The following is a 26,161-nucleotide window of genomic DNA, read 5'->3' on the forward strand; positions in this document are numbered from 1 at the left end:
CTTTTATCTCTTTTAGGTAGATATTCTAGTTAGGTAGAGGTGATAATGGTAATGTAGATACTCAAATGAAAAGTTTAATATTGTGCTATTGCTTACTAGTGCTATATTCAGTGCTATATTATTTATGAAACAAATGGGAGACTTGTTGTGGAATAGAGAGTCTGTAGGCTACATGATCCCATGCATGTATTAAACCACATCTCTCCTTTACCCAATGTAGGGCAATCTCTGCTTAGTCCATATTCCGCACATATACTCACTGCCTTTTCTGTTTTCTTTTAAACATATGCATACGTACATATATGCATAGAACATACGTTCTTTTACACCAGCTTTATTAAATCATATTATTCCTGTTTTGAAATATCATATTCCCCCCCCCCAAAGTCACTTACTTCCCAAAGTAGACTGTTGTAGCTGGGTAGTTGTATCGTTTGCCAGAAAAAAAGGAGAAAAAAAGAGTTTGTTTGAGCTTTTGCCTGGTAACAGCCCTGTGTATGCTGAAATGAGAAGCGGGATTAAGTGGCGTCATGTTGGCAAGAGCAGCAGTGGAGCCGGGACTGGGACACCCCTTTGAACACCGCCGGCTTCCTCTGTGACTTTTTCCCCTTCTCCACCTTCATTACCTACCTTCACATGTAGGCCCACATTCACACTAAAGACTATATGCTTTGTCTTTAACATTGAGTCACGAATTCAGGCAGGTATTATTATTATTTTTATTTTTATTTTTTTGCTTCGCCAGCAGTTGGTACTTCCAATATTGTGTCAGTAAAGGTACTTACAATATCACTGACAAAGCCAAAACTTTGTGCTAATTGGTTAGCCAGAAGTTAAAAAGACAAAGTCCACGGTTGTCAGGTCAGGTCCGTGGTTTCTGTTCATGGTCAGGTTCCCCACTCAATTAAAGTCTTGACAGAATCGGTGTTTCTCTACGTGTCGGTGCATAAGTATGATATATTTAAGAAAATAAAATACGATTATGAACACTGTTATCTTCGGTTTCTATCTGACTCTTTCTGTCGTATGTCTCTTGATGACCCCCATAGAAAGCTTTGCTGTTCAAATGGCCTACATTCCTCAAATTCTGGTGCAACATGAAATGGACTTAAAACAGATTAGTGAAACAATTGAGAAGTGCAAATCAAGCCCAAGTGTATTCACAAAGTCTGTCTGCTCTGGCATTACAACTCAAACAAAATGCTTTTTAACGACATCTCATTTAAAAAGATATAGCCTGGTATATGGTCCCTTTTATATGGTCCCTTTTCTACTATTCCTTGGCCGGTATGCTAGGCATAATTCTTTAAAGGTATTTTGCACACTTTGTCAAATCCACCATGTATAGTAAAACTATAACTCCCCAACACGGTCTCTCCTGCTGTGTTTGCAACTTTTATTTATTGACAAAATGGAATTCAATCAATAAAAGTTGCAAACACAGTGTTGCAGAGTTATTGTTTTATTTTTATATTTTGCATGTCTCTCGCACCTGTGGTCTATATGGTCAGGTATTTATTCTTTATTCTTATACTTTGTAAATCCACCATGTAGAAATGCCAACAACATTCAAGAAAAGATAAACACCGCAGTGTTGTAGATGATTAATGCTGCGATCCTTTTTAGAAGTAAATGCGTATTGACATTTTTGTTATTTTGGTCTTCTTTCACAATTAGTGAGAAGTGAGACTGTGCCTGGATTTGTAAAACTGCAAAGGGAATACAACTTCCTTCACTTTTCCTGATGTTTGCTGAGCAATGCTAAAGTAATCTGTCATTCCATTGTTGAGTCCAGGTCAGAGTTATGAATATCACAAACATAGACCACTTTAGAAAAGTAGAGTTAGGTTATTGCCCTGCCTGTAGGCTCTTTCTTCTTTATCAGACGATCAGCTGAAAAACACTTCAAGTCAGACTTCAAATGCAAGGTTCTTTCCTACATCATGCCATGAGAATGGAATTCCTAATCCCTTAATAAGTAGGGGAAAGGGGTTAAACTGCCACTTGTAAAGGAAAAGTCACATTGTCAGTGTGTGAAGTTCAGTATGTGACATATAAAGTGTGTGTATACATGTCATGAATACTGTTATGATCACCTAATTGAGAAGATGGTGTAAAAACCCAGCTATGACCAGATTGAATCACTTTTCAAAGCATTGCTTGAGCAGGTCAAACCATATTCAGTATGGAGCTGATCTGAACTGGCCAACGAGCCACCAGCTCTTTCAAATGGTTGGCAGTTATATAGGCCTTTATCCAAAGCGCTGTACAATTGATGCTGCTCATTCACCCATTCATACACACACTCACACACCAACGGCGATTGGCTGCCATGCAAGGTGCCAACCAGCTCGTCAGGAGCATTTGGGGGTTAGGTGTCTTATCTCAGGGACACTTCGACACAGCCCGGGCGGGGTATCGAACCGGCAACCCTCGGACTGCCAGACGACTGCTCTTACTGCCTGAGCCATTTCGCGCCCTCTTTCAAAACCTAGCTTGAGCTGGGGTTTTTTAAATCAGGGTTATGAACCTTTATTTATACAGGGTAAGTTGACTGGGCACAAATTCACTTTTACAGCAATGCCTTGTTCATGCGCAACCGGAGTCCCTGAAGAAAACCCTCATGGGCATGGGGAGAAAGGCCCTGCTGAGAAAGGCCCTGCCCAGAAAGGCTCCGCCCTGGATGTGAGGCGAGCCGACAGTGTCTATCCACTGCACCACCATGCCGATTCAATTAATTGTATGAAAACCACGCTCATACTGTCAGAGCCAAATGCTTTAATAAATGCTCTGTGTGGGTCACAACCATCCATGAGCCGCACAATTCTGCCCAAAATTGTACTTTCTCGAAACAAATTGTAATTGTGCTGGATTCACAGGGTGCGAATAGCATTTTCAATGGTGTGGTTACCCAGTCCGCGATCGCTGGCACCCCCATACCCTCCCCCCTCTTCAGTTCACCACGCTCTCAGAAATAAAGGTACAAAAAGTGCCTAAAACGGTACAATGCTTGTTGCTGGGGCGGTACCCTACCGCCTAGCCAGCAACTCATTTGTACCTTTTTGCCTGAAGATTTTAATTTATACCCAAAAACAACATTACTGTACCTACAGGGTGCATTTGGGAAATTTGATCCTTGAAGAACAAAAATGTACCTTCACTCATTTTGCATCAGTCCCCCCCCCATCAGTTTCCCCCTGTTCGTTCCTGTCTATGCTGCCCCAAAAATCCCAGATCCCTTCTTCACCTTTTTTGCCATTCTAAAAGCCTATCAGCCTGAGGCCTGTCTGTGCTTCACAGTGTGGGGCAGAGCGAGCCCTGTGAAACGGTCACTGTGTGGAGAGAGGGTTTGTAATCCTGATCGCTGTGGCACACTCCTGCGCTTGGCAGAGCAGATGCTTTACATCAGCACAGAGCGGAGCGTTTACCTCACTGTGCTGAGCTCATGCCCACAATCAGCTCCCGGTCACCTGACTGACACTGGGATGGATGTAATGCACAGGGAAAACTCAAGCTTAGGATTATTATTACATTTAATGAAGAGGGATATTCGGTGTTCATTTGGCATTCTTTCATTCATACAGTCTTTGCTGTAATAAAACAATATCCCTCCCGTAAAATGGACTAAATGTGGAGACTACCGGTTTCTCATATTCCCTTTGTATTAAGCGGTGCTATAGGCTCGTAGATGAGAATACAGTGAGAGTACAAGAGTACAGACATAAATAAGATGTGAGAATTCTTCTTTTGAAGGGTTTTCTTTTGTGTGTGTTTGTGAAAAAGCTTTATTGTATTGCTTTATGAAGACTGGAATAGATATGCAAATGTGGTGATTTTATGTTGAATGCACTTTTTCATGTAAATTGTAAATTGCCTGGTTCCTAATTGAAAAGTAGCTAAATTGTTTAGAATTTTATGGAAATGCTGCATAAATAAGTGCAATCTGTTTCGTATGAAAGTGAAATTTCATTGGCATTCTTTTACATGTTGGCCTTTTTGAAGTGGAAAGGTTTCTTGAGCATTTTCATTATTTTTAATAATTGAACCATAAATACCTTTTTTTCAGATATGGTTATGTCTAATCAACAGAATGAAAGATGTCTGTTGGCTCTCGATGACAGATGAGTTTATGCTTCCAGGGCATAGCGTAATATCACCCCCTTCTTCTGTATAATATTGTTACCAGACATTGAGATAAGATGTTCTTAATAAACCGCTGTAGCGGATGTACAATGCTGTAAATATGTAGAACTTTCATAGGCTTGTTTGTGGTGTTAACCACCACATGAGCTATACTGATAGCCTTTAGTCATACTCTCCACAGTTATTAACTAGAAAAATGACTTTTATTCACCCAGTTCAATGTGCTACTGACTCACCCCCTTTCTATTTTAAATGCTCTAATAATCAACAGAAGTTATTTAAAGTTTTTTTTTAATCTGTTCTACCTGTCAGATTTCCCATTACACAGCATTAGGATCATTGTCGAGAATAGCAAAGCTGTTCTGTGCGTAACGAGTTCACAACTGTTTTCCAGAATAACCACTAAAGCTTTGTTTTGACTGAAAGCCTACGAATTCCGATAATGTCTTGCAAATTCCAACCTTTGTGTTCCCAGCAGTGTTATTCATGCCCGTGTTATGTCTGAGGCCATAGGAAGGCACAGGGCGCTCTGCACCGCCGTAGCCGCATAAACACGCCGATTACGGGGGTCGGATTTAATTTGAGCCCTTTTAGTCAAACCATCGCTAAAACACCCACTGCTAAACACTTACTGCGGATGACTGAACACACCGTCAAATCTTAGCAGAACAATACCTCTAGTAGCATTTACGTTTAAAGGCAATGATCATTTTCCTCTCCCGGCTATGGCAATTGCTAGGCTCGGGTCAATATTAATATCAAATGTAAGAGTATTTTCCTGCTCGAGCTATATCACCTCAGCCTGTATCTGCACAACTGGTTGGGAGCTTCGCCACATCTGTCTATTGTTTCTACTCGACAAGAGAGTGGGCTTCTTGGGTGTCTACCCAGACAGTGACAAATATTGAGTTTAAAACTGGATGTCAAAGCCTAAATTGCTTTGCAAATCTGTGAAATTAGTCCTTATTGTCAGCGATCTAAGGTGGTGAGTTTCTTTGAGCATCCTCGCAGAAACCTTTTCAACTGTTTTCAGCAGGAAATTATACACACCAGTTGTTACTTTACCTGCTATGGCTGGAATATTGTGATGATCAGGTAATTCATGGTGCTACATCAACATACCTCTTTTTTTTGTATTGTTCATTTTATTAAAAAAATATAAAACGTACTGCTTACAGTACTAATTCAGCACTGTAGTATTCCAGATTCTGAAAGACCATAGCCTTCCCGATTTACCAGGCCTGAATGTTCGTAGTCACTCTACTCCATTCAACTAATTCCATATCTGTATGAAGCCGTACAATACAAGGCTAATTCAAATGTACCATATGTCACAAAATCTATATTTGCAGACATGGCCCACAGCCCTACTCTATGGCCCACACTCCCATCTCACTGGCTACCACAGAGATGTTCTTTGAGACATTAATGTCTAATTGTTTATTCTCTGCTTTAATATCCATAAACCCTTACATGTATCAGGCCTACAGTTTTTTTGCCTTGATGGATTGCATTTCAAGCAACCATGTCTATATTTTTGTCTGCTGTGGATTTAGCCAGTAAAAACTATTTTCTTTTTCATTTGTAACCCTTGGCTCGTGGACTCTACTTGGGTAATTCCCAGTATGCATAATATGCATGTCCACTGCGGCCAAAGAAAACAGCGAAAGTGTCTATAGATAACTGGGCCGAAACGTAAGTACTCTCGAGACATACGGAAAATGGCAAACATTCTAACTGGATGAGAGAAGGGGAAAGGTATTTTGTATATTTCTTTATTGCTATAATTACAATGAGAACAGCCTGAAAAAACGCATGCTGAGAATGTAAAGAATTTCTTTACAGCGGTTGCTATACCCCGTTTCTCTTACCCAATTTGGAGTTTCCACGAGTGGTGCAGCGGTTGGCACTGTTGACTCGTAAGAAGGAGGTTCCCGGTTGGAGTCTGACCTGGATCCTCTGTGTGTGAAGCTTGCATGTTCTCCCCATTGTATTGTTTATGGGTTTCCTCCAAGTACTCCAGTTCCCCGCCAAAACATGTATCCCTGGCGAACTCTGGCACATTTACAGAAATGTATTGAAAATGTACAAAAACGTTGTACACTGCACACTGGCACACTGGCACTGGCACACTGGCACACCCCAGTCGAGATAGCTAGTGACTCCACGCCCCAAAGTCAGCTGGAACCGGCGTAGATCCAGCCCGGAGATGCTTGCTATCTGGGATTCTACCTGTGAGCTGTCCAGTCACTCTGCAGTCCCCCAGCCCAGCTGCGCAGTCCCTCTGCAGTCACTCTGCAGTCCCCCAGCCCAGCTGCGCAGTCACTCTGCAGTCACTCTGCAGTTCCCCAGCCCAGCTGCGCAGTCTCTCTGTAGTCACTCTGCAGTCCCCCCCCATTTTCCTTTCAGCCATAATTTGGCACATCTCACTCCACTAATTAGCAGCTCAAGAAGATCTTAGCTGTTGAATGTGGTGTGATTTGTTAGGTTTAGAGGGAAAGCCTACAGCATGGTAGATCTCCAGGAACAGGGTTGGTTACCACTGCGCTAAAGGAAGTGCAATTGAGGAACTAGATGTGTCCCCCTGGTCACCAAACTTCTCCATCCCTGGGAGACACTTTATTCGTCACTTTTCACACAGGACTCTGTGTCCTCAGTGACACTGGCACAGTCTGAATTGAGTTCAGTCGTAGGGCACAGAACTGAACTAAGCAAGGCTTCAAGTGGATATGATACGTTGCTCCTTGGCACACTGCAGTCGAGATAGCTAGCGACTCCACGCCCCAAAGTCAGCTGGAACCGGCGTAGATCCAGCCCGGAGATGCTTGCTATCTGGGATTCTACCTGTGAGCTGCGCAGTAACTCTGCAGTCCCCCAGCCCAGCTGCGCAGGCTCTCTGCAGTCCCCCAGCTCAGCTGCGCAGTCCCTCTGCAGTCCCTCTGCAGTCCCCCAGCCCAGCTGCGCAGGCTCTCTGCAGTCCCTCTGCAGTCCCCCAGCCCAGCTGCGCAGGCTCTCTGCAGTCACTCTGCAGTCCCCCAGCCCAGCTGGGCAGTCACTCTGCAGTCCCCCAGCTGAGCTGCGCAGTCCCTCTGCAGTCCCTCTGCAGTCCCCCAGCCCAGCTGCGCAGTCCCTCTGCAGTCCCTCTGCAGTCCCCCAGCCCAGCTGGGCAGTCACTCTACAGTCACTCTGCAGTCCCCGCAGGACTGCACAGCTGACACAGATACACTATAAATGCCTGATAGGCTACAGCAGTGGAAACCAACCCTGTTCCTGGAGATCTACCATCCTGTACGTTTTCCTTTCAGCCATAATTTGGCACATCTCACTCCACTAATTAGCAGCTCAAGAAGATCTTAGCTGTTGAATGCGGTGTGATTTGTTAGGTTTAGAGGGAAAGCCTACAGGATGGTAGATCTCCAGGAACAGGGTTGGTTACCACTGCGCTAAAGGAAGTGCAATTGAGGAACTAGATGTGTCCCCCTGGTCACCAAACTTCTCCATCCCTGGGAGACACTTTATTCGTCACTTTTCACACAGGACTCTGTGTCCTCAGTGACACTGGCACAGTCTGAATTGAGTTCAGTCGTAGGGCACAGAACTGAACTAAGCAAGGCTTCAAGTGGATATGCTAATCAGTAGTCTTCTTGCATACACCTTTCCATATGACTAATGCAATTGAAGAGCCAAACAAGAATTTGGCACTGCAACAAAAATGGCAAACACAACACAAAGCGTGTCGCATTTGTTTTTATAGAAACTTCGATTTGACAAGCTTGACGACACAAAATGCTCATGTTCCCTATGTGGCCTGCTGGCCACCCCGATGGATCATGATTGTGTCATGTGATTGGCTGATGTGTGGTCCGCACAAGGAAAAAAGGAAAGGATGGTACAGAGATAATTAACATCGTCACATTGCATGACTCAGTTTCCGCAGCCCACACGGAGGTGCTTATCTATTTAAAGCACAGACCAGATGTGATCAGAGAAACCGTGAGATCAGATCTGATTCGTTCCTTTATTCTTAGGGTGCATGGTTTATGAACATTCAGAACTCTGCCGAATGCAGATCTGGTGTAAAATTATTCTGGAAAAACTTGTCCAAAGTCTGCATCTGTTATGTTCACTTATTCTTTTTTTAAAATGTTGTGCCGTTTTTTCTAACAATGAAAACCAAGTTCTCCGCCATTTCTATTTTTACCACTCCCATTCAGAGATTGAGATACATTACATAATGATGTAATATTGCACACTCATGATTTCCTATCTGTTGCCAGGTGGTAAATTTGCTTAGTCAATTTGCTAAGTTAATGGATTTGATTTCAAGGCTTGTGTTGCTGCTGATAACTTTATAAATTCAAAGGTTACCTAAATCAACAGCCAAACGGTTAGGAATTGCTTATGCTGTTAATTAGGTGCCATATCAATAACATAAAATAACATGAATTCACACAAACTGCAGTGTCCGCAGTTCACCAGAAGTCCATTGGAGGGCATAAGAAAACATCCGTGAAGAAATATCAAGAAAATTGTGACAGTGAATATGCACCTATTATCATTCTTTATAATCCCTTTCATATATACATTGTAATCCTGATTGAACCATTTTTAATACTGCAGTATAGTCTGTCAAGTGTCGTCATTGTTCGGACACCCTACAGGGCTACAGGTGGACGGTGCATTTCTGAAACACTGAAGTGACATCATCAGCAAAAGAGGAAGTGATAACATTGTTTTATTGATTGATTCTTTTTTCTCAGCTGTTGAGCTATTACCATGACTGAATAAATATGGTTCTTGTCTGCAGCATGGATTGGATTCCACCTCCTATATGGACGATATAGAAACAAGGAGATTTTGAGGATGTATCATGTCAATCAAAATCATAGTTTTATTAATGTACCGAAATCACAATGGTGCAGTGCCACCTCAATTAGAACACCTCACTGTTGGAACCATCGTTTCTGATTCAAAATGAAAAAATTATTATATAATTATAATTATCATAAACTAAGCATCCATCAAGGTGTTTGCTTTAGATGTATACATGTTAATAGCCTATACGTTGCTGTCCACTTTTCCTTTTTTAATATTAATTTTTCAATTTATCTGTAGATTTTGAAAGCTTGCATCACTTCCATATTGTTTTTGCTCCATTTATTTCACATTTTAATCTGCTTTGCCATTATGCTATATTGCCCTTATGTAATGTTCCTCTGTTTTTCACAGTGTGGAGCATGAGATTTGTGGAAATACAGCAGTCTAATCACTCCGCTCTTTCTGCATCAAACAGATGATAAGAAATGTTTAATTAACCTTGTCTTACTTAATTGCCAAGGATTACATTCATTATGTATGTGTAAGTGTGGCATTTTATTCCATTGACACTTGTTTTTTTTTACTTGACAATTGATGTGTCTATTGCTTCAATACAAATCTAGGAAAGGTAGGATACGTCAGTCTAGAGATCTTGCGTCTCAAACATTAGCGAGGTTGGCCTACTTGTCGAATGTCGAGGCCGTAGGACAAAGCGAACAAAAATCAATAAAATAAAACCGTCATAAATGTCAAGCGACTATAAGGTCGATGAAGACCAAGACATTTGGGACCAAGCCGTTTTCGGTGCATTTTTCCATAATGCGTTTACCCGTCTGGCGCAGCGCTCGTAACGCAATCAGGGGGCAGAATTAGCCGCCTGTAGCAGCGCGACGGTCCCGCATTATTGTCCTGGTGCCCGTTTCCCCTCAGTGTTGTAAATTCCAAGCGACACAAACGCAGCTTTAATGCCCGGCCGTGGACGCCTTCCAAGACCCCGGTTTTTCAAGAGGAAAGCCCAGCGCGGGCCTCATTGATTACACTAGGCACAGTGTCTGTTCTCCAACTTCAGCGCAAAAAAAAAAAAAAAAAAACTAAAACTTTTCTCACTTACAAGGCACTTTGCGGGGTGGAACAGCTGAGGGGACCCGTGGAAAGATCTGTTCTGATTCTCTCTCATGCGATCGCTCTCATTTGTTTTCCTCTCATATTCTCCCCCGCTTCTCTCTCAAGGTTTGAAACTCTCCCAAGACAGAGCTGTCGGCCTCTTTGGAATTTTAAACTTGGAAGCTGGTATGCTTTGATTCCGGGCTCTTAATCTTTGGTTATGCAGTGCGCGTTGCCTTAGATGTTGAGGCAGGCAGGGTCTGTCTTTTGAATTATTTCGGCTTTTGGCCGTCACAACACAAACTGTTTAGTCTGATATTTGTTTTTGTTTGTCTATTCATTTTTTTATTCAAACTTACTTATTTTTAAACCAAATTATGTTGGTTAATAAAACCATAAACCGAAAAGGGATAATTGGCTTTCGTAAACTCTTTGTAAAGGGTATACCTCCAGGGAAAAACATATGCAAAAAATACTTGTAGGCCTTTATTTTACAATACAGCAAACTAACCACTTATTTAAAATTCTGTCATGCACTATTCTTGTTAATTGTCCTACACATGCCTTTCCTAGAATGAGAGTAAAAGACAGAACATACTACCTATCGATTGATTTCTTTACTCGGACAAGCATTCCCACAGCTTAGATCAGATCAAACATCCGAGACCTTTCTTCGGTACTTGAAGCTTCAGCCATGGATAATTGTTTCCATAAAGGTATTAATTATGATTTACTACACCATAAAATGCCAGTTTTCAGGAATTTCAGTTTATTGTTCTTCTTCACACCACAACTACAATATCTCTACTGATAAGATGTTACATAATACCACTAGAAAGAGAAATGTATAATTTATAAAACGTAATACACCATTTGTGCTGTCAAAATTACTATCAACGTGTGTCTTGTGGGTTTTTATTCTTGCATGGTTATGTACCATCTCGAAATAAACACAATAGCGCTTCACAACCAACTGAAATATATGTATCTGAATAATTAAGTCAACAGAAACTACTGGCATACTGGCACTGCTTTAAACAGAAGACATGCCAGGCAGATCCACTTTTTACCTGTCGTCGTTTCTGTTTGCTTGACAGAAGCATGGCCGCACTCTCCCTGTATTTTCATGGGTGCCCAGGGTTCCTCCTGAAAGCTGCCAGATGCATGCTGGGTAAGCTGTCCGCTGTCCGTGGCCTGCCCCCCAGTGTGTCCTCCTGGCGCGGTGCCCAGAGTGTGGAGAATTTACTAATTTGCACAAGATTAACCGTGTGCTTCTGTATCTGCTCCTGTGCAGTGGTGCAGCTTACTATATCACACGTTATTTTTTAGAGCGAAGAAAAACACCTCGCTATGACTGTAAAGATGCCGCGGGGATAGGAGGATCTTTCATGCACTTGTGTTTGTTATCGGGTACGTGCGTTTATAAACATGACCGTGACAAACAGGGTCATCTGTCTGTGTTATGGTTGTTACTGCAATATTTGGGGTGCAGACTCCACCGAGTCTTAGACAACTGCAGCACATACAGTATATGATACAAACACTCTATTTGCAAAGTCAGATGTGTCCTAATGAACTTGTTTCAGTGCTCAGTTTAACATCTTGATCAATGTATTTTAATCAGCCAAATTGTGGAATGCTGTGGAAGTGGTTCACTTTACCTTTGGCATTGTGCATGTCACCATCGATGGGGCATATTTGTTTATATATTACGTTGCTGCATTGCATAATTTCTCTGATACCATGGCTACACCATTTCATTCTTTGAATAATTACATAATTCAACAAATACCAACTAGCTAATTATCCAGGGATTATTCAAACAGAGGGAAAACAATGTTTGGAAAAGCCAAACGTAATCATCTGTTGGCTGGGGGGTGGAGAGTACCGTTCACTCTTCTACAGGAAGTCACATCAGCATATTACTCACTGAGTTCAAGAACTTATTTCATCACCCACAAACCTAGGCCCTGATCTGATTTCCTTGCTTCTCTTCAGTATCCCCCGATGCCTCCTCTTGGCAGTAGTTAAACTGCCTTTTAATGGGGAATAACTCTTTTGCTGGGTTACAGTTTACAAGAGGATTCTAATAAATAACAAGAGGTGTAGCCATCGACATGTTTATGGATCTCAGTTCTTTTCTGTGCTGAGCAGATGCTGAACAATGTACACATTTTTGCCTGTTTATACAGTTGGATATTTTACTGCGGAAATTCATCTTAGCCAATTATGGATTAAGGCACCCTATAGAAAACCCATAGAAAGGCCTAGGAATCACAATGCATTTCAACAGTCATGTGTCTTGAAAAAGGGTCATATGATCAAATACAATGCTGGCATCCTATCCGTCTGTTAAGGGAGATGTCACACGTAGGTCACATCTGTCTGTTAAGGGAGATGTAACGTGGATGTCGTATCCGTCTGTTAAGGGAGATGTAACGTGCAGGTCACATCCGTCTGTTAAGGGAGATGTAACATGCAGGTCACCTCCGTCTGTTAAGGGAGATGTAACGTGCAGGTCACATCCGTCTGTTAAGGGAGATGTAACATGCAGGTCACCTCCGTCTGTTAAGGGAGATGTAACATGCAGGTCACATCCGTCTGTTAAGGGAGATGTAACATGCAGGTCACCTCCGTCTGTTAAGGGAGATGTAACATGCAGGTCACAGCCGTCTGTTAAGGGAGATGTAACGTTCCTTTCTCAAGGGTACGCTGTGCTATGCTAAGCCCACTGCACTAACCATCATAACACACTACTACTCAGGGCCCACAATGCATTTCTGTGTGTTGTCTGCCACTGCCATGCAAATAATAATGAAGAATAAACGTGTGCATAGGTGTGAAACAAGTTCTTTTACATGATATAAAACATTATGGTGAACATGAAATAATGGTTTCGCAATAAAACAAGGTGTGAAATATGCAGCTAGCGGATGTGTGAACCAGGTAGTTTATGTGAACCAGGTACTTTATGTTAGCATTTGCTACAATTGCGATGGAACAAGAAAAGGTGGGACATCCCCGTCTTTTTCTCTGTTGTCATTAAAGGTTGTAGGCCCTATGCCGCTTCATACCCGCAGTGGCGCCATTTTTATATTGGAGCCAATGGAAAGCCATACACACTGTGCCGTTGATTCAGCGACATTAGCGCTGGGAAGCTGAGAAGCAGCAAGTTTTAATTTCAGCTCTCTCGTTGTAGGAACTCAGAGTTGACTCGATGCATAAAATGTCGACCCATTACACCAGTGACCTTTATTTTTACTACTGGTTTCTGCTTTTCATCAATCAAATGGTCTAGGGTCAGCCAAACTTTTACAAGGGCAATAAAACTCTCACCAGGGAACTTGTTGCTTCATTGTGGTTACATTAACCCCTGGGGTGATGGAAGAGCTTTGATTGTTGGTATACCCAATCATAACCCCAAACTCCTCTGATCTGTAAATTGGAGAAATCTGTGGAATTGTGCTTTAACACCAATATATTAACTGTCAGGGTCGTAAATTAATTGTAGATCTGGCTTACATATTCCGCAGTGCTTTTAATTTTATGAATAACATACTTCAGCAGTAAGCAAATAATTAACTTCTACATAAATAGTGCAAACAAACTACTTAGCCCTGCTGTAAAATCCAGCTATGCCAGCTTGACCATCTTGAAAATTGAGCTGGTCTAGATGGTCATGGCTAGGTATGAGCTGCTAGCTGTTTCAAAACATAGCTTGAGCTGGTCAAACCATGTGAAGCAGCGAGCTTGTTGAGCTGGTAGCTGGTCTGAATTGGTCAACCAGCTACCAGCTGTTTCAAAACTGTGTAAATCTTTCTCTGCCTTTAATTGATTGGTCATTTTTGATCATTTCAGTGTGTGCCAAACACCATCTGTTTATGCATGAAAATGTAGTGCTTGCATTAATGTTAATTGATGTTATTGTGCATTGAAGTCAAGGAGAAAACAACAAACCAAGTAATGCTGACTCTCCTCTATGGAAACATGCCCTTTTTCTAGCTGCACATTCAGAGCAGTGGTTCTTCATTACAGCCAGCAGTTTTAGTTACTGATATTCAGAATATAGGTTAGTGTGTCACACTACATACCTGAGTAGGCTTAACCTTGGTCTCTCTGAAAAAACACTTTTTTTAATTGACACTTTTAATAGAACAGCAAAAAGCCATCACTGCTTTTCAAGATCACACAGAACAAGGAAGTGTACGGAATAGAACAAGCTTGCTGATTGAAGTAGAAGGCATGCCCAAGTGTAGCGGTCTCTGGATCTTCTCTGGTCTTCAGCTTTCACATTACCCCTTCCCATTGTGATCTGCGATATTCAGCATGGTCCTGCTGCGATAAACACGTTTGTACTTTGTGGTGAGTCCTGCATCATATAGCATGGCCTGGAGTGCATTTAGTTGCTGTTCCAATTACCTGTTACTGTAGGTGCCCCATGCAAACCAAAAACAAGAAAGTTCTTGTAGTATCGACCACTTTCGGTCACATTGGCATCTTATGGGCAGTACAGTGATAAACCTAAAGCTATACTCTTAAAATTAGTGCAAAAAAAGCACAACTATCAATCACCTTGTGAAGTACATCCAAACAACACTAAAACTGGGATCTTAGAAGTGTGTGTGTGTGTGTGTGTGTGTGTGTGTGTGTGTGTAATTGCCCCATTATTAGCGGTTACATTCGAGGGTCCGGAGGTGGTATAATGGAAGAGCTGGCTTAGTGTCTTATCATGCTCCGAAGTGCTACAAAAGCTACAAGGATTCTTCAATCCTTTCCCATTGCATGGGATTTTACTATATTTATCAAACCTTAAAATATTTGAGACCGGCATCAGTGGCTGGACACAGACACAGGACTGCAGCCTCACTGCCTATTTATAGGGAAATTCCACTATGGAAAAATATGACAAATTGCATTCCATAAATAAGCTGGGAATGGTGGAAAAGAGCAGATGGAAGTCTCCGAAGGCCTTGGGAGAGGTTCTCAGGCGGAGTAATGAGGGTTCCGCTCCGCTCCGGTTTCTCCCGCCTCAGCCGGGCTCGTCCCTCCGGTCTGCTGCTGCCCGGTTCTGTCCCGAGTCCAGTCGCGAACATAAAACGATTTAAAATTCATGAAAAGGGAGAACCAGAGTGAACTACAGGAGAGTCTTGTTTGTGGACATTAATGGAAATTGACAAAATAATAAATTCCGCACAGATATTAGGAAATATATTTTCACACAGAGAGTGGTTATAGCTTGCCAGGTAATATAATGGACTCAGAAACTGGGAGTTTTCAAGACCAGGCTTGATACAGTGGATGCATCTAGTTTTTAGGTCGACTAAGCATTAGGTACACTTTAGCGGTAGGAAAATGGCGAGCATTTTTGGGCTGAATGGCCTGTTCCAGCAGGAAATGACCACCTACCAGCTGTTTGAAAACATCGTTTAAGCTGGACAAACCATGTTCAGTATATCCTTATATAGTCTAAAATGGTCAACCATTTACATTACATTAACATTTTAGTCATTAGTCATCCATAACTAGTAAAATACACATGAAGTGCTGTTCTAAACATACAGTCATCACTGGTTAAACAATGTTATCCTTGTATATCCTTATATAGGCCTAGTCTAAAATTGTCAACCAGCTACAAACTGTTTAAAAACCTAGTTCGAACTGTTTTTTTAAACAGGGTTAAATTATGACAAATTTGGTGGAGAGACAGGAAACTAAAATCCAGGTCCAATTTACAAAACATCTCTCTCACATTCTGACTGCTTTCTTGCATTTAGTAGCTTCCTGGAGCACTACTAGAGGCGTGTGGGTGTTACCTCTAAATCCAAGTGTGAAAATGCAGTTTGGGTGTAATTTCACTGAGAGCAAATGAGGTTAAAACAAATTTCCATTCATTTCTTTTGTATTAGAGCAGGGAAATATATTGCATGATAATGTCAGAGCATGGAATTCATATGGAAGGAATGGAGATGCTGTGATACTGATTGTGTGATTTACGTGTGTCTGCTAAATAAGAGAACAGCATTTTTCACTGCAGCATTGATTTCATAAGCCCCTGTACTTTGGGATGTATACTTCAAACCAGGCCTGCCCAATGGAGATCTACTGTCTTGTAGGTTTACATTCCCACCAGAACAAAACACATCTCATTCAACACCTGAAGATTTTGTTGATCTGATAATTAGTAGAATCAGGCGTGCCAAATTCGGGTTGAATGAATACCAGATGATTGATCTCCAGGAACAGGGTTGGCCAGCCCTACTTCAAGTGTAATGTTCCTGAGTTTTGTCTGTTAGTTTAATATCGTTATTCTTGTATATTTGCTCTCTTTCATTATTCATGTCTGGTCCTCTGTTTATTTATTCATATTTCATTGCATTCGTCTTCCACTGTGATGTCTGTGTCTTAATGTATTCTGAGCTTGAGTCACTTCCCTGTCTGCGTGATTCACTATTGGTTGGATTCGGAATTCTTCGGTTTCCCACGATTCCTTCTCAGTCTCGTTTCGCTTACTTCCTGCTTTTTCTCCATTCATGTTTGTAGACAGCAGTAATCTACTAATAAATACTAACATAGATTTTGTACAGCACTAAATTATATTAACACACAAATTATCTAACTAACTAACAGTCACTAGTTTTGGGTAATGGTAATTTAATCACGTAAACTAACAGACTAACTTTAATCACGTAAACTTCGCCTCAATCTCAAATTGCTTGCCTTGATTCAGCGAAGTGTTTGCACCTGCTCTCCCCTATCACTATGTTCCTTAACTCTGCAATTGTCTACTCCCTGGTCTGGAGCCTTTTGTATTACATGTGTGTCTTTGTGAATCCAGTCCGTGTTTTCATTTCTCCCTCGTCATTGTATTAATTACCCGTTCTTGTTTCTCACCTGATGTTTATTTGTTAGTTCATCCTCACTCCCTTGCCCCGTCTATTTTGTCTCATCCCTCTGTGTATTTAAACCCTAGTCTCAGTTGTATTTTTTGTTAGAACGTTGATCAATACTCAGAGCCAAGTTCTTGCAAGCCTGTTTATTTGAGATTCCCGACACCCTTTGCCTGATTATGAGTTTGCCTTATCCGTTCTGATTTCTCTGCCTGTTTGATTTTTGGTTTATGACTTTCTTTATTTTTCTCTTTGAATACACTGCTGCCTTGCTCTTGTTTATACCTCGCATTTTTGATATTCTGGATTTTCGACCCTGGACTGTTTTACTACCATTCTTTGGCATCTCAATTTTGGCTGCTTTGTCTCTGATTATCTGGCTTTTGACTTTGGACTGAATAAACAACAATTTCTGAATATCCCTTGGTCTGCGTTTGGGTCTCATGAGCAGTACTTAACATCAAGTGATATAATGGGGAGATGTTCTGAAACTGAAAATGGTTTTGTAACTTTAAGAGCTTAGGGTTCACGCAAGACGTGCTGTTTGCTTTGTCTCATTTTTATCTCCGCGATAACCATTTAACGGAAGTAGACTTGAAGAGGACTCGTGAGACTTGAAGCAGAATCACGAATCGCCCAGTCCAGCACACATGGTTTCTCTTGCTTGGTCAGCACGTATCGGGGCTTTGAACATTTTATGTGCTCAGTTTCCTGCTCCCGCTGCCCGCGTTTGCGCTGATCGCTGTTACAGAGTTTGGCTGGGCCATCCCTCAGAGGAGCGGACCGCGGAGGCCACGGTCTCTGCGTCTCCTGGGCCTGGTCCATAGGTTCAGCTGTGGGCGCCAATACCGCCATCCACAGATCGACCCTCTCCAGAGCTTGTCCACCGTCCGCTCGGCTCCCAGGGGCCCAAGGGGTCATCCGCCATGAAAAAGAGAAAAAAACCAGCCGTAATTATAGCAGCCAAGGAGCTATGAATAAACAGTGCGTGTTTGTCTTCAGTGTATTTTTGGAAGACATTAGTCGCATTTTCCTGTCCTTTTTTCTTTTTTTGTGGGAAAGTGGAAAGTATGCAGTCATTTTGTGGGACAGTGAGACAGAAAAGATTTAAGGCAGAACTCTCTGTCTGAACATAGGCTACTGTCACACAGTTCAAGCACAAAGTGTACCCCCCTCACTTTCCAGGAATCTGAATACGTGAAAAAGGACACGTCATAACCGAAGGCTGTACAAAAACTCGGAACTTTTCATTTTGTATTTTTATTCAGGAATTTATTACTCATTATTCATTATGACAAGAATTTCTCATACACTGTTCTACAAATGCTTAATGCCAGGTCATGTGGGGAATAACTCTTAGACAATCCTCATTCTATAAAACACTTGAAAAATAACACAGCTTATGGACTTCTTTGAAGTTTATACATTACTGCATTTGGCCCTTAAAAATGGATCCTGGCCATGGGGTCTCTTTCCAGGACACATCGCTCACGTACATTCATACATTTAATAGTTAATCAGAGATAAGCATTTATCTTTGTTAGCACAACTGACACTTCTTCTTGATCATCTTTGACCTGACTGAAACAGATAACCGTGGTTGTAATCAGGGTTATTTTAGAGCATGCGCGCATTAGCTGGAACTGGGGAATTGTGTCAGAAACGCCTGACTTCACCCGGCCCAGACTTACCTGGCCTGCAGGGGTTCAACTTTAGGCTCTTATTAGTCTGGGAGGTAGAGTGCCCTGCTTTCAGCTGCTTTTCACTAACGGACAGACCCTGTTAAAGCTCCCCGGCAGATCGAGGCTAAAGCTCCCCACCTCCTCACCTGTCTGCAGTACCCTGGTCTCAGAGCACAATTTCCCCGTGTATTGCTGAATTATGCCGTAATATTTTAGACATTGTACCATCAAAGTATAACAGCATTTATAGTTCACATGTTAATTACAGAGCAAGTACAAAGGTGAACAGAGCCATGAGATATTTTCTCATTTTTGTTTTTACGAGACAAAAATGCGTAGCGTTGAGGATGTCAGCAATAGACTGCTGTACAATTCTTGCTACTGTCGAACTGTCTTAGTGATCTGTCATTCACTAATATAACAATATGAATTTATATCTAGAAAATAAAAGGTGTATTTATGAACAAGTTGTAATCATCCATCCATCCATCCATTATCTTAACCCACTTATCCTGAACAGGGTCGCAGGGGGGCTGGAGCCTATCCCAGCATACATTGGACAAAAGGCAGGAATACACCCTGGACAGGTCACCAGTCCAGGGCACACACACCATTCACTCACACACTCATACCTATGGGCAATTTAGACTCTCCAATCAGCCTAACCTGCATGTCTTCGGACTGTGGGAGGAAACCGGAGTGCCCGGAGGAAACCCACGCAGACACGGGGAGAACATGCAAACTCCACACAGAGAGGCCCCGGCCAACCGGGATTCGAACCCAGGACCTCCTTGCTGTGGGGCGGCAGTGCTACCCACTGCACCATTCATGCCGCCCTAAGTTGTAATCAGAATATTTGAAAAAGTAAAGAGCACTTAATGTTGACACAGGCTAATCTCCACTCTTGCTTTCCCCACTTTCATGCCACACACACCCTAAAAAGTCCCTAAAAAGGTACAATACTTGACCCTGGAGTGATGCCCTATAGGTACATAAAATTGTACCCCTAGTAATTTGTACCTTTTTTGCTTGCTTGTAGTACTGAAATGGTCCCTTCGGGGGTACATTTGTGAAATGTGTTCCTTAAGGAACACAAAATGTAGCTCCAGCACTGTACCTTTTATAGTGAGCAACACACGAACTGCCTCTGAATTTCCTCCCCTGCCAGAACCCGGGGAAACGGGCACTGCAGGCCACTCTGTGAGCGTCTCTGGGCTGGACTGGGTGCCGCATACACATGGCAGAGCCCCCAGAGACGTCCACAGCTGCTCTGCGGCCCAGCGGACAGCAGGACATGCCTGCATTAATGTCCTTATTTATATGCTCAGTGGCCACCCTTATCCCGGGCAGCTTGTGTTCCTTTCGGAGATTTTGGGTTTTGTTCGGTGAAGTCCCACGGACTCTGGGTACGTCTGTGCAGTGCTGCGCTCTGGCTCACAGTGCTGGAGTGACACCATAGTGTCCGGTGTTCGTGGCTGTGCTGTGCGTTGTTTGAAAAAGAAAGAATTTAATTTGAAGCCACATAAATTAAACGAAGAGAAAATGTTGCGATGGATATCAGTATGGACGCTTCCGGTAACCTGTTTGAGAAGAGAAAGGATTCAAACTAAAACTAAAAGCAACGTGGATATTTCAATAATTAAACATAATTTATCGTTAGATGATTAAATCGTTATCTACGTCTGATGCAGGCAGATTTAATTTGTGTCCTTAGAACTAGACCTTCTTTCAATTGGATGTTCAAGGACCAAGCATGGGGAACTACTGTAGTTTTACACACAGCAGTGAAAAAATTATATAACCTGAGTCGCATTTCAACAAACAATTACCACCAGCCTGTTTATTCTTTAGACTTCTGTGAAGCACTTTAATTTGCACAGGGATTCTTTTGAAGGATGAACAGCATCACAAGAAAACAAAGCCCTCACATTTTCCAGTAAAGAACACGCCGTCGATTTCCAGCGAGGAACCCATTGCATCATTTTCCAGTCAGGAACCTGAACACTGCCAAACCTTGTGCCATCCTGAGTTGAGAAGTATACAACATCCACCCACACAACTCCCAGTGATGTCCACCGGGCCAGTAACGATGAGAAAGTCCCTAACTATGACCATGTGTAGCAGGCATCCTCCGCGAGATTTCAGACTAAGAACGTACGTGTACATGAATCACAATCTTAGGCTATATCATCAGTACTTTACCCCAGAGAGGCTGCCAACCCTCCTTTATATATTCTGAACTGTACAATCCTGACTGTCAATAACTAATTTAGGAATTGTGAAGATGGTGAATTATGAATACAGTACTTCTAATTAACACACATATTCTTAATTTAGTTATTTTATCCCAAATGTGTCCAGTGCTATTTGAGCACGAATGGCTAGCTGCTCCACGTTAAGAAATAAAGCAACAGCAGAGGTACATTTTTGTTCAGATCAAATTTCCCAAATATACCCTAAAAGTACAGTTATGTTCTTTTTGGGTAAAAATGAGTGTCTTCCAAGCAAACAAGGTATGAATCCAGTTGATCTGATCCAGTTGCACTGTGGCCGTATTTGGCTGGGGGCCCTCTGCCTCTCAGGACTACAGCAGTACGGGGAGGCAGGAGAGGGCCCTCAGGGGCCGTGCCTCTGGATTACGTGCCTCCTGGTGTTTTCCTTTCCAAACACAGAGTGCGGGGTGAGACGAGTGGCTGGAGGTCTTTCTACAGAACAGGGACGGGACCCGAGTGTCCCAGCCTAAACAAGACAATCACATCACACGGCAGCCATCAGTGAGAATATCGCCCAAGTGGAATGGAAACTTCATTTCGGGGTCTAATATTAGCCTTTCCCCACTGGAAAATTCCTTTTAAATGATCACAAGCTGAGAATAGGAAAAGAATTTGTTTAGCGTTTTGGTTGACAGTATTCACAACGAGAGAGAGAGAGCTTTTAAAGCTGTGGGTGGAGGGCCCTGGGAAAGGAGGAGCGGGGGTATTTCTGTGGCAGTGGAGTAAAGGGGGCAGGCTGTTGTCTGTCTGGGTGGAGGGCCTCTTGTTTCTATGGTTTCGTTTTTAAAACCCAGGTGCCTTTCACAACTTGGCACTTAGTATAAAAATGTGGGAACATCTCAAAATGGTGTACAGCTTCCATGGAATGACATATTATTGTTTCCTTGGTAGAGGAAGAATTTCTTTTTTTTCCTCCTGTGAGTTATCATATATCATATAATACACTTAAAATTTAAATATATGCATTTACAATTCCTGAAACTGAAATAAGTAGTTTCTGGAAATACTGAAGCCTTAAACGATATTGTCCCCTGAACCTGTGCGTCTGCCTCCAGGTAAATCCCACCTGGCCATCGTGCAGAGAGTGAACAACGAGGGCGAAGGGGACCCTTTCTACGAGGTGCTGGGCATCGTCACCTTGGAGGACGTCATTGAAGAGATCATCAAGTCCGAGATCCTGGACGAGACAGACTTGTATAGTAGGTGCCCAACAGCAAACAGTCATTTCATAAGGCCTGGTGCTGGACAGACCTGTGTGCACACCCTGTGGGCGCTGTCAGTACATGTATGGACAGTCTGTGTGGAGGGCATAGGCTGTTTCTTTCCTATGTTGTCCTCCATGTTAGTTATATAATTAAGGTGGTTGCTTGCTCATTTGGTTATATTACCCCTTTTGTCAATAATAGTCAACATGATCTCTTGTATATTTTACAACATACTTAAAATGATCATCCACTTTCAGATTTAAAAAAATGTAGGATGATTCATTATTAGTGTATTAGTGTTCTGTGTGATGAAGGATAGATGTTTTAGATAACTACAGATGTTTATGACAACCTGCTGGCATGGTTGATAATGAGACAGGACACAACTCTGTTGATATCTGGAGTAGAGAGATAACTTTGGTAGCTTACATTCTCATATTTTGTTTCATTTCTAAAACTCAAAATACATTTTGCGGTCAATACGACTGATTTTGATAGAGCAGGTCACATATTTTTTTAAAACTCCCTTTCACCGGTGTATGCAATATCTGTTCATGCTGGCTTTCACAGTAAAGGAAAAGGAAAACCCTATGGTGAGCCACTGTTGCTCACAAATACAAATTACTGACAAGTTACTTCCGCTGCAGCCAACTTGTATGATGACTGTGCAATTAAGCTTGCTGTTTTCCTATTGCCATGGAAACTGTTTGAATGCAGCATGTGAACAACACTTAACGGAGAGTGGCACTGATGTGATTGTATGTGATTCGGTAACATACGTGCTGTGCCAATTTGGCCAGCTGTGTTAAAATGGCTGCTTTCTCGTATATACCTAAGCTTTGCTGCTGCAGTCTGTGGGTAGGAGCTGCCGGTGGGTGTAGCACTCAGGAACCTGAACTTAGAGAAATGCTACTCAGTGTGTTCACGTCTCTCAGGAAGGCTGCCGGAAGATTTTAACAATCAGTCCCGTGATCATTTATATGCATAGCATAGCAGACAGCCACATAAAAGGTGGCTCTGCCTGCTGCCAGAGCGTCTTTGTGAACACTTACCGTGCCGAAGACAATTAAACTAGCAGGGCTTTCCCCCTGATTAGATAGCATTGAAATTCAATAGGAGTCATTTCTGAGGTGTGCTGTCTCTTGTTTCTCTCCTTACCCCTACCCCACCCCCACCCCGCCACCCCGATTTCACCCCCCAGCTGACAACAAGAGTAAAAAGAAAATCACCCATCGGGAAAGGAAGCAGGATTTCTCGGCCTTCAAGCCCACAGACAATGAGATGAAGGTTAAAATATCACCTCAGCTTCTGCTGGCCACATTGCGTTTCCTGGCAACAGGCAAGTACGGCGTGTCACTGCCTGAATTCCTCCTAGTGTTGCCCAGTCTGGCTGTTGAGGGGTTAGCTACAGAAAGGCCGTCCGCTGACCTAAAAAAACACATCCGTGCGTACGCCTTATCGTGTCCTGGGACCCATACGGGCCCTGTGGTTGTTTCATAAATTAAATGTGCTGGTAAGATCTGCCCCTGGTGTATTTTTATCTAGTGGTCCAGAATGAGCGCAAATTTGTGGTGAACCAGGAAAGTTAAAACACTTGTTCAAGGCTTAAACTGATTAAGTAATGGTTCGGGACAGGATCTAGTCAGAACATGAACCCGCCTGCTAATCATGAATTAACAGACTCATACTATTAGTGCAGATACTCAGAGGTACCCTAGAGCCTGTTACTTCAGTTCAGGATAGAACTGACTGCCAGCTGACAAGTTAAACACACCACTGTTTATTGTTGAAAGTTGACAAAGACGGCACAAATAGTTTCAGCCCAGAATTGGAGACATAAAATAATAGAAAATTAAACACAAGCTTGATCCGATATTGATTTGATATTGTGTATTCCTTCAAAGTGTCCCAAATTATATTAGCATGCTCTCAAGTTCAGCAATGTCCCATCGTTCTGTAGCTCTGGTTGATATCACAGGCTTGGCGACCGCCTGTACACGCGGTTTGATGCGTATTCGTTGACATAGGAAGGTTGATCAGTCTGGCCTTCTGCCGTCTTCTCTGTGGACAGAAGTAGAGCCCTTCAGCCCTGTTCAGATGTCTGAGAAGATCCTCCTTCGCCTCCTCAAGCACCCCAACGTTATCCAGGAGCTGAAGTACGACGACAAGAACAAGAGGACCCCGGAGCACTACCTCTTCCACCGCAACAAGCCCGTCGACTACTTCATCCTCATCCTCCAGGTTAGGCCGCTGACGCCCAGCTACTCCCAGTGAACCCCAGCTGCAGAGAGCAGAGGGAAAGGGTCACAGCCGTTAAAAAACACTTGTGTGTGAGGTTTCACTGTAGGCCTCTAATGGGTCCAATTCCAATTTCCCATAAACCCCTGCAGCCATAGGAGTATTTGTAATACAGTGTGCTTCTTCAGTCGTCACTAAGCTTCTTTTTTATTGCAGTTCATAGAGAAATGTTTGTCACTGTTTCTTTGAATAATTTGATTGTTTGCATATTTATTGTAATATCTTTGCTATAATTTCATATTTTATGTAAAACTGTGCTCTTGTGACATCAGAGTATATTGCAGTTATCCTGGCATATTGTACAGTATTACATCAGTGTTGTGAAACACCTGAAGAAAAAGCCAGTTGGTGGAAACAGTGTTTTTCTGCGGTGATTGACAGGGAAAGGTGGAGGTGGAAGCGGGAAAGGAGGGGATGAAGTTTGAAGCCGGAGCTTTTTCCTCCTACGGAGTGATGGCTCTGACAGCGTCGCCAGGTAACCAAGCCGCCGCGTCATCACTGCGCGCGCAGGGACTCCTTAGCAGCCTGCTCAGTGATGTCATAGGCCAGCCCGCCTGGGGGGGAGGGGCCTGTAAGCGCCGCACGTTCTGAGCCGAGCATGTTGATGTTTTCGCGAAGCACCGGCAGATAGCGTCCTGGAACGAGCGCCTCGTCTCGCCGGTTGTTATGCGTCGGCTCGCTACCCGCGCAGCTCTTTCACGGTTTAGAATTTCATTCACATCCTCTCATTCATTCACAAATTTTCATTCACTCATGTTTTTAGAGACACCTGCTGTTGAATATTAAGAACTGCACCCTTTTCAAGAGCAGCGTCTCAGGCTGCTGCAAACAAATATCAAAAGTGACCTAACTTGGAGAATGAACAACGATTTGGCTCATGTGTTATTCTTGTTTAGGATCGTTGGACACTACTTTTGAAAGTCATTTTTAATGAACATTTTTTCAGTGTATGTAGTGCAACCATGAAGCTAGTCTGTACATTTAACCCTTTCTACTAAGGATTTTTGGATTCTCCGTCAGGGCAGGGTACCATAGTGAGTCTTCCTGTATGGGGTGCTGACCTTTTTTTTTTTTACAGTATTGTCGCATGACTTTGACTTAAATAAATGTGCATTTATTTTCTTCTACCCTTCACAAACATGCCTTTGCTTTTTTTCATTTTGAGGACTTCTGAACTTTTGCTGAACTGTTTGTGGGAAAGAAATAATGTGAAATGAGTCACAATAATGTGAAGTGAGTTTATGCAGTGAGTCACGGTTAATAAGCACAGACTGGATCCAGGCCACATTGTTCAGGTACAGATGGAAACATACTGAAGGCCTGTGTGTGTTTGTTTGCGGTAGGGGGGCGGGGGTGTTGTTTCCCAGGGGTGACCAGTCTTTTCTCCTCTCTTCCCCCCCCCTCTGTCTCTTTCTCTCTCCAGTTCCTCTCTCCCTGTCTCGCACCTTCGTGGTCAGTAGGGCTGAGTCTCTAGCGGGATCCCCAGGTAACGTAAACCTTCCTTTCTCTCTGCCTGTCTGAATCCCCAGCTGTCTGTCTGTCCTGTTTCTCAGTTTATATGTCTTATCTTAGTATGAGGCAAAAGTCATTTCCAATGGACGACCTGTCAGTTTGTGGACTGTCACTTTAAAGGGCTCCGTATTGTTATATCTTTGAGTAATTACCTCCATGTCTCCTCTACAAATACAGCAGTATTCTACAAATTTCTGAAAAGACTGAAAGCAAGTACTAACAACGTCAGCCTGGTTACA

At 42.7% G+C, this 26,161-nt stretch overlaps 1 protein-coding gene across 2 annotated transcripts in view; it reads left to right on the top strand.

Annotated features, from left to right (window-relative positions):
• The window catches only part of cnnm2b (cyclin and CBS domain divalent metal cation transport mediator 2b), a 42,876-nt gene that overhangs the window by 11,386 nt on the left and 5,329 nt on the right, over positions 1-26,161 (top strand). For both annotated transcript variants that reach the window (XM_061231109.1, XM_061231110.1), the window contains 4 exons: positions 21,963-22,106; positions 23,314-23,451; positions 24,184-24,353; positions 24,792-24,885. In XM_061231109.1, coding sequence (XP_061087093.1) covers positions 21,963-22,106; positions 23,314-23,451; positions 24,184-24,353; positions 24,792-24,885 — 546 coding nt within the window. The remainder of the gene's footprint in view (positions 1-21,962; positions 22,107-23,313; positions 23,452-24,183; positions 24,354-24,791; positions 24,886-26,161) is intronic.

This window comes from Conger conger, chromosome 2 (assembly GCF_963514075.1).
Source record: "Conger conger chromosome 2, fConCon1.1, whole genome shotgun sequence".
Classification (NCBI taxonomy): domain Eukaryota; kingdom Metazoa; phylum Chordata; class Actinopteri; order Anguilliformes; family Congridae; genus Conger; species Conger conger.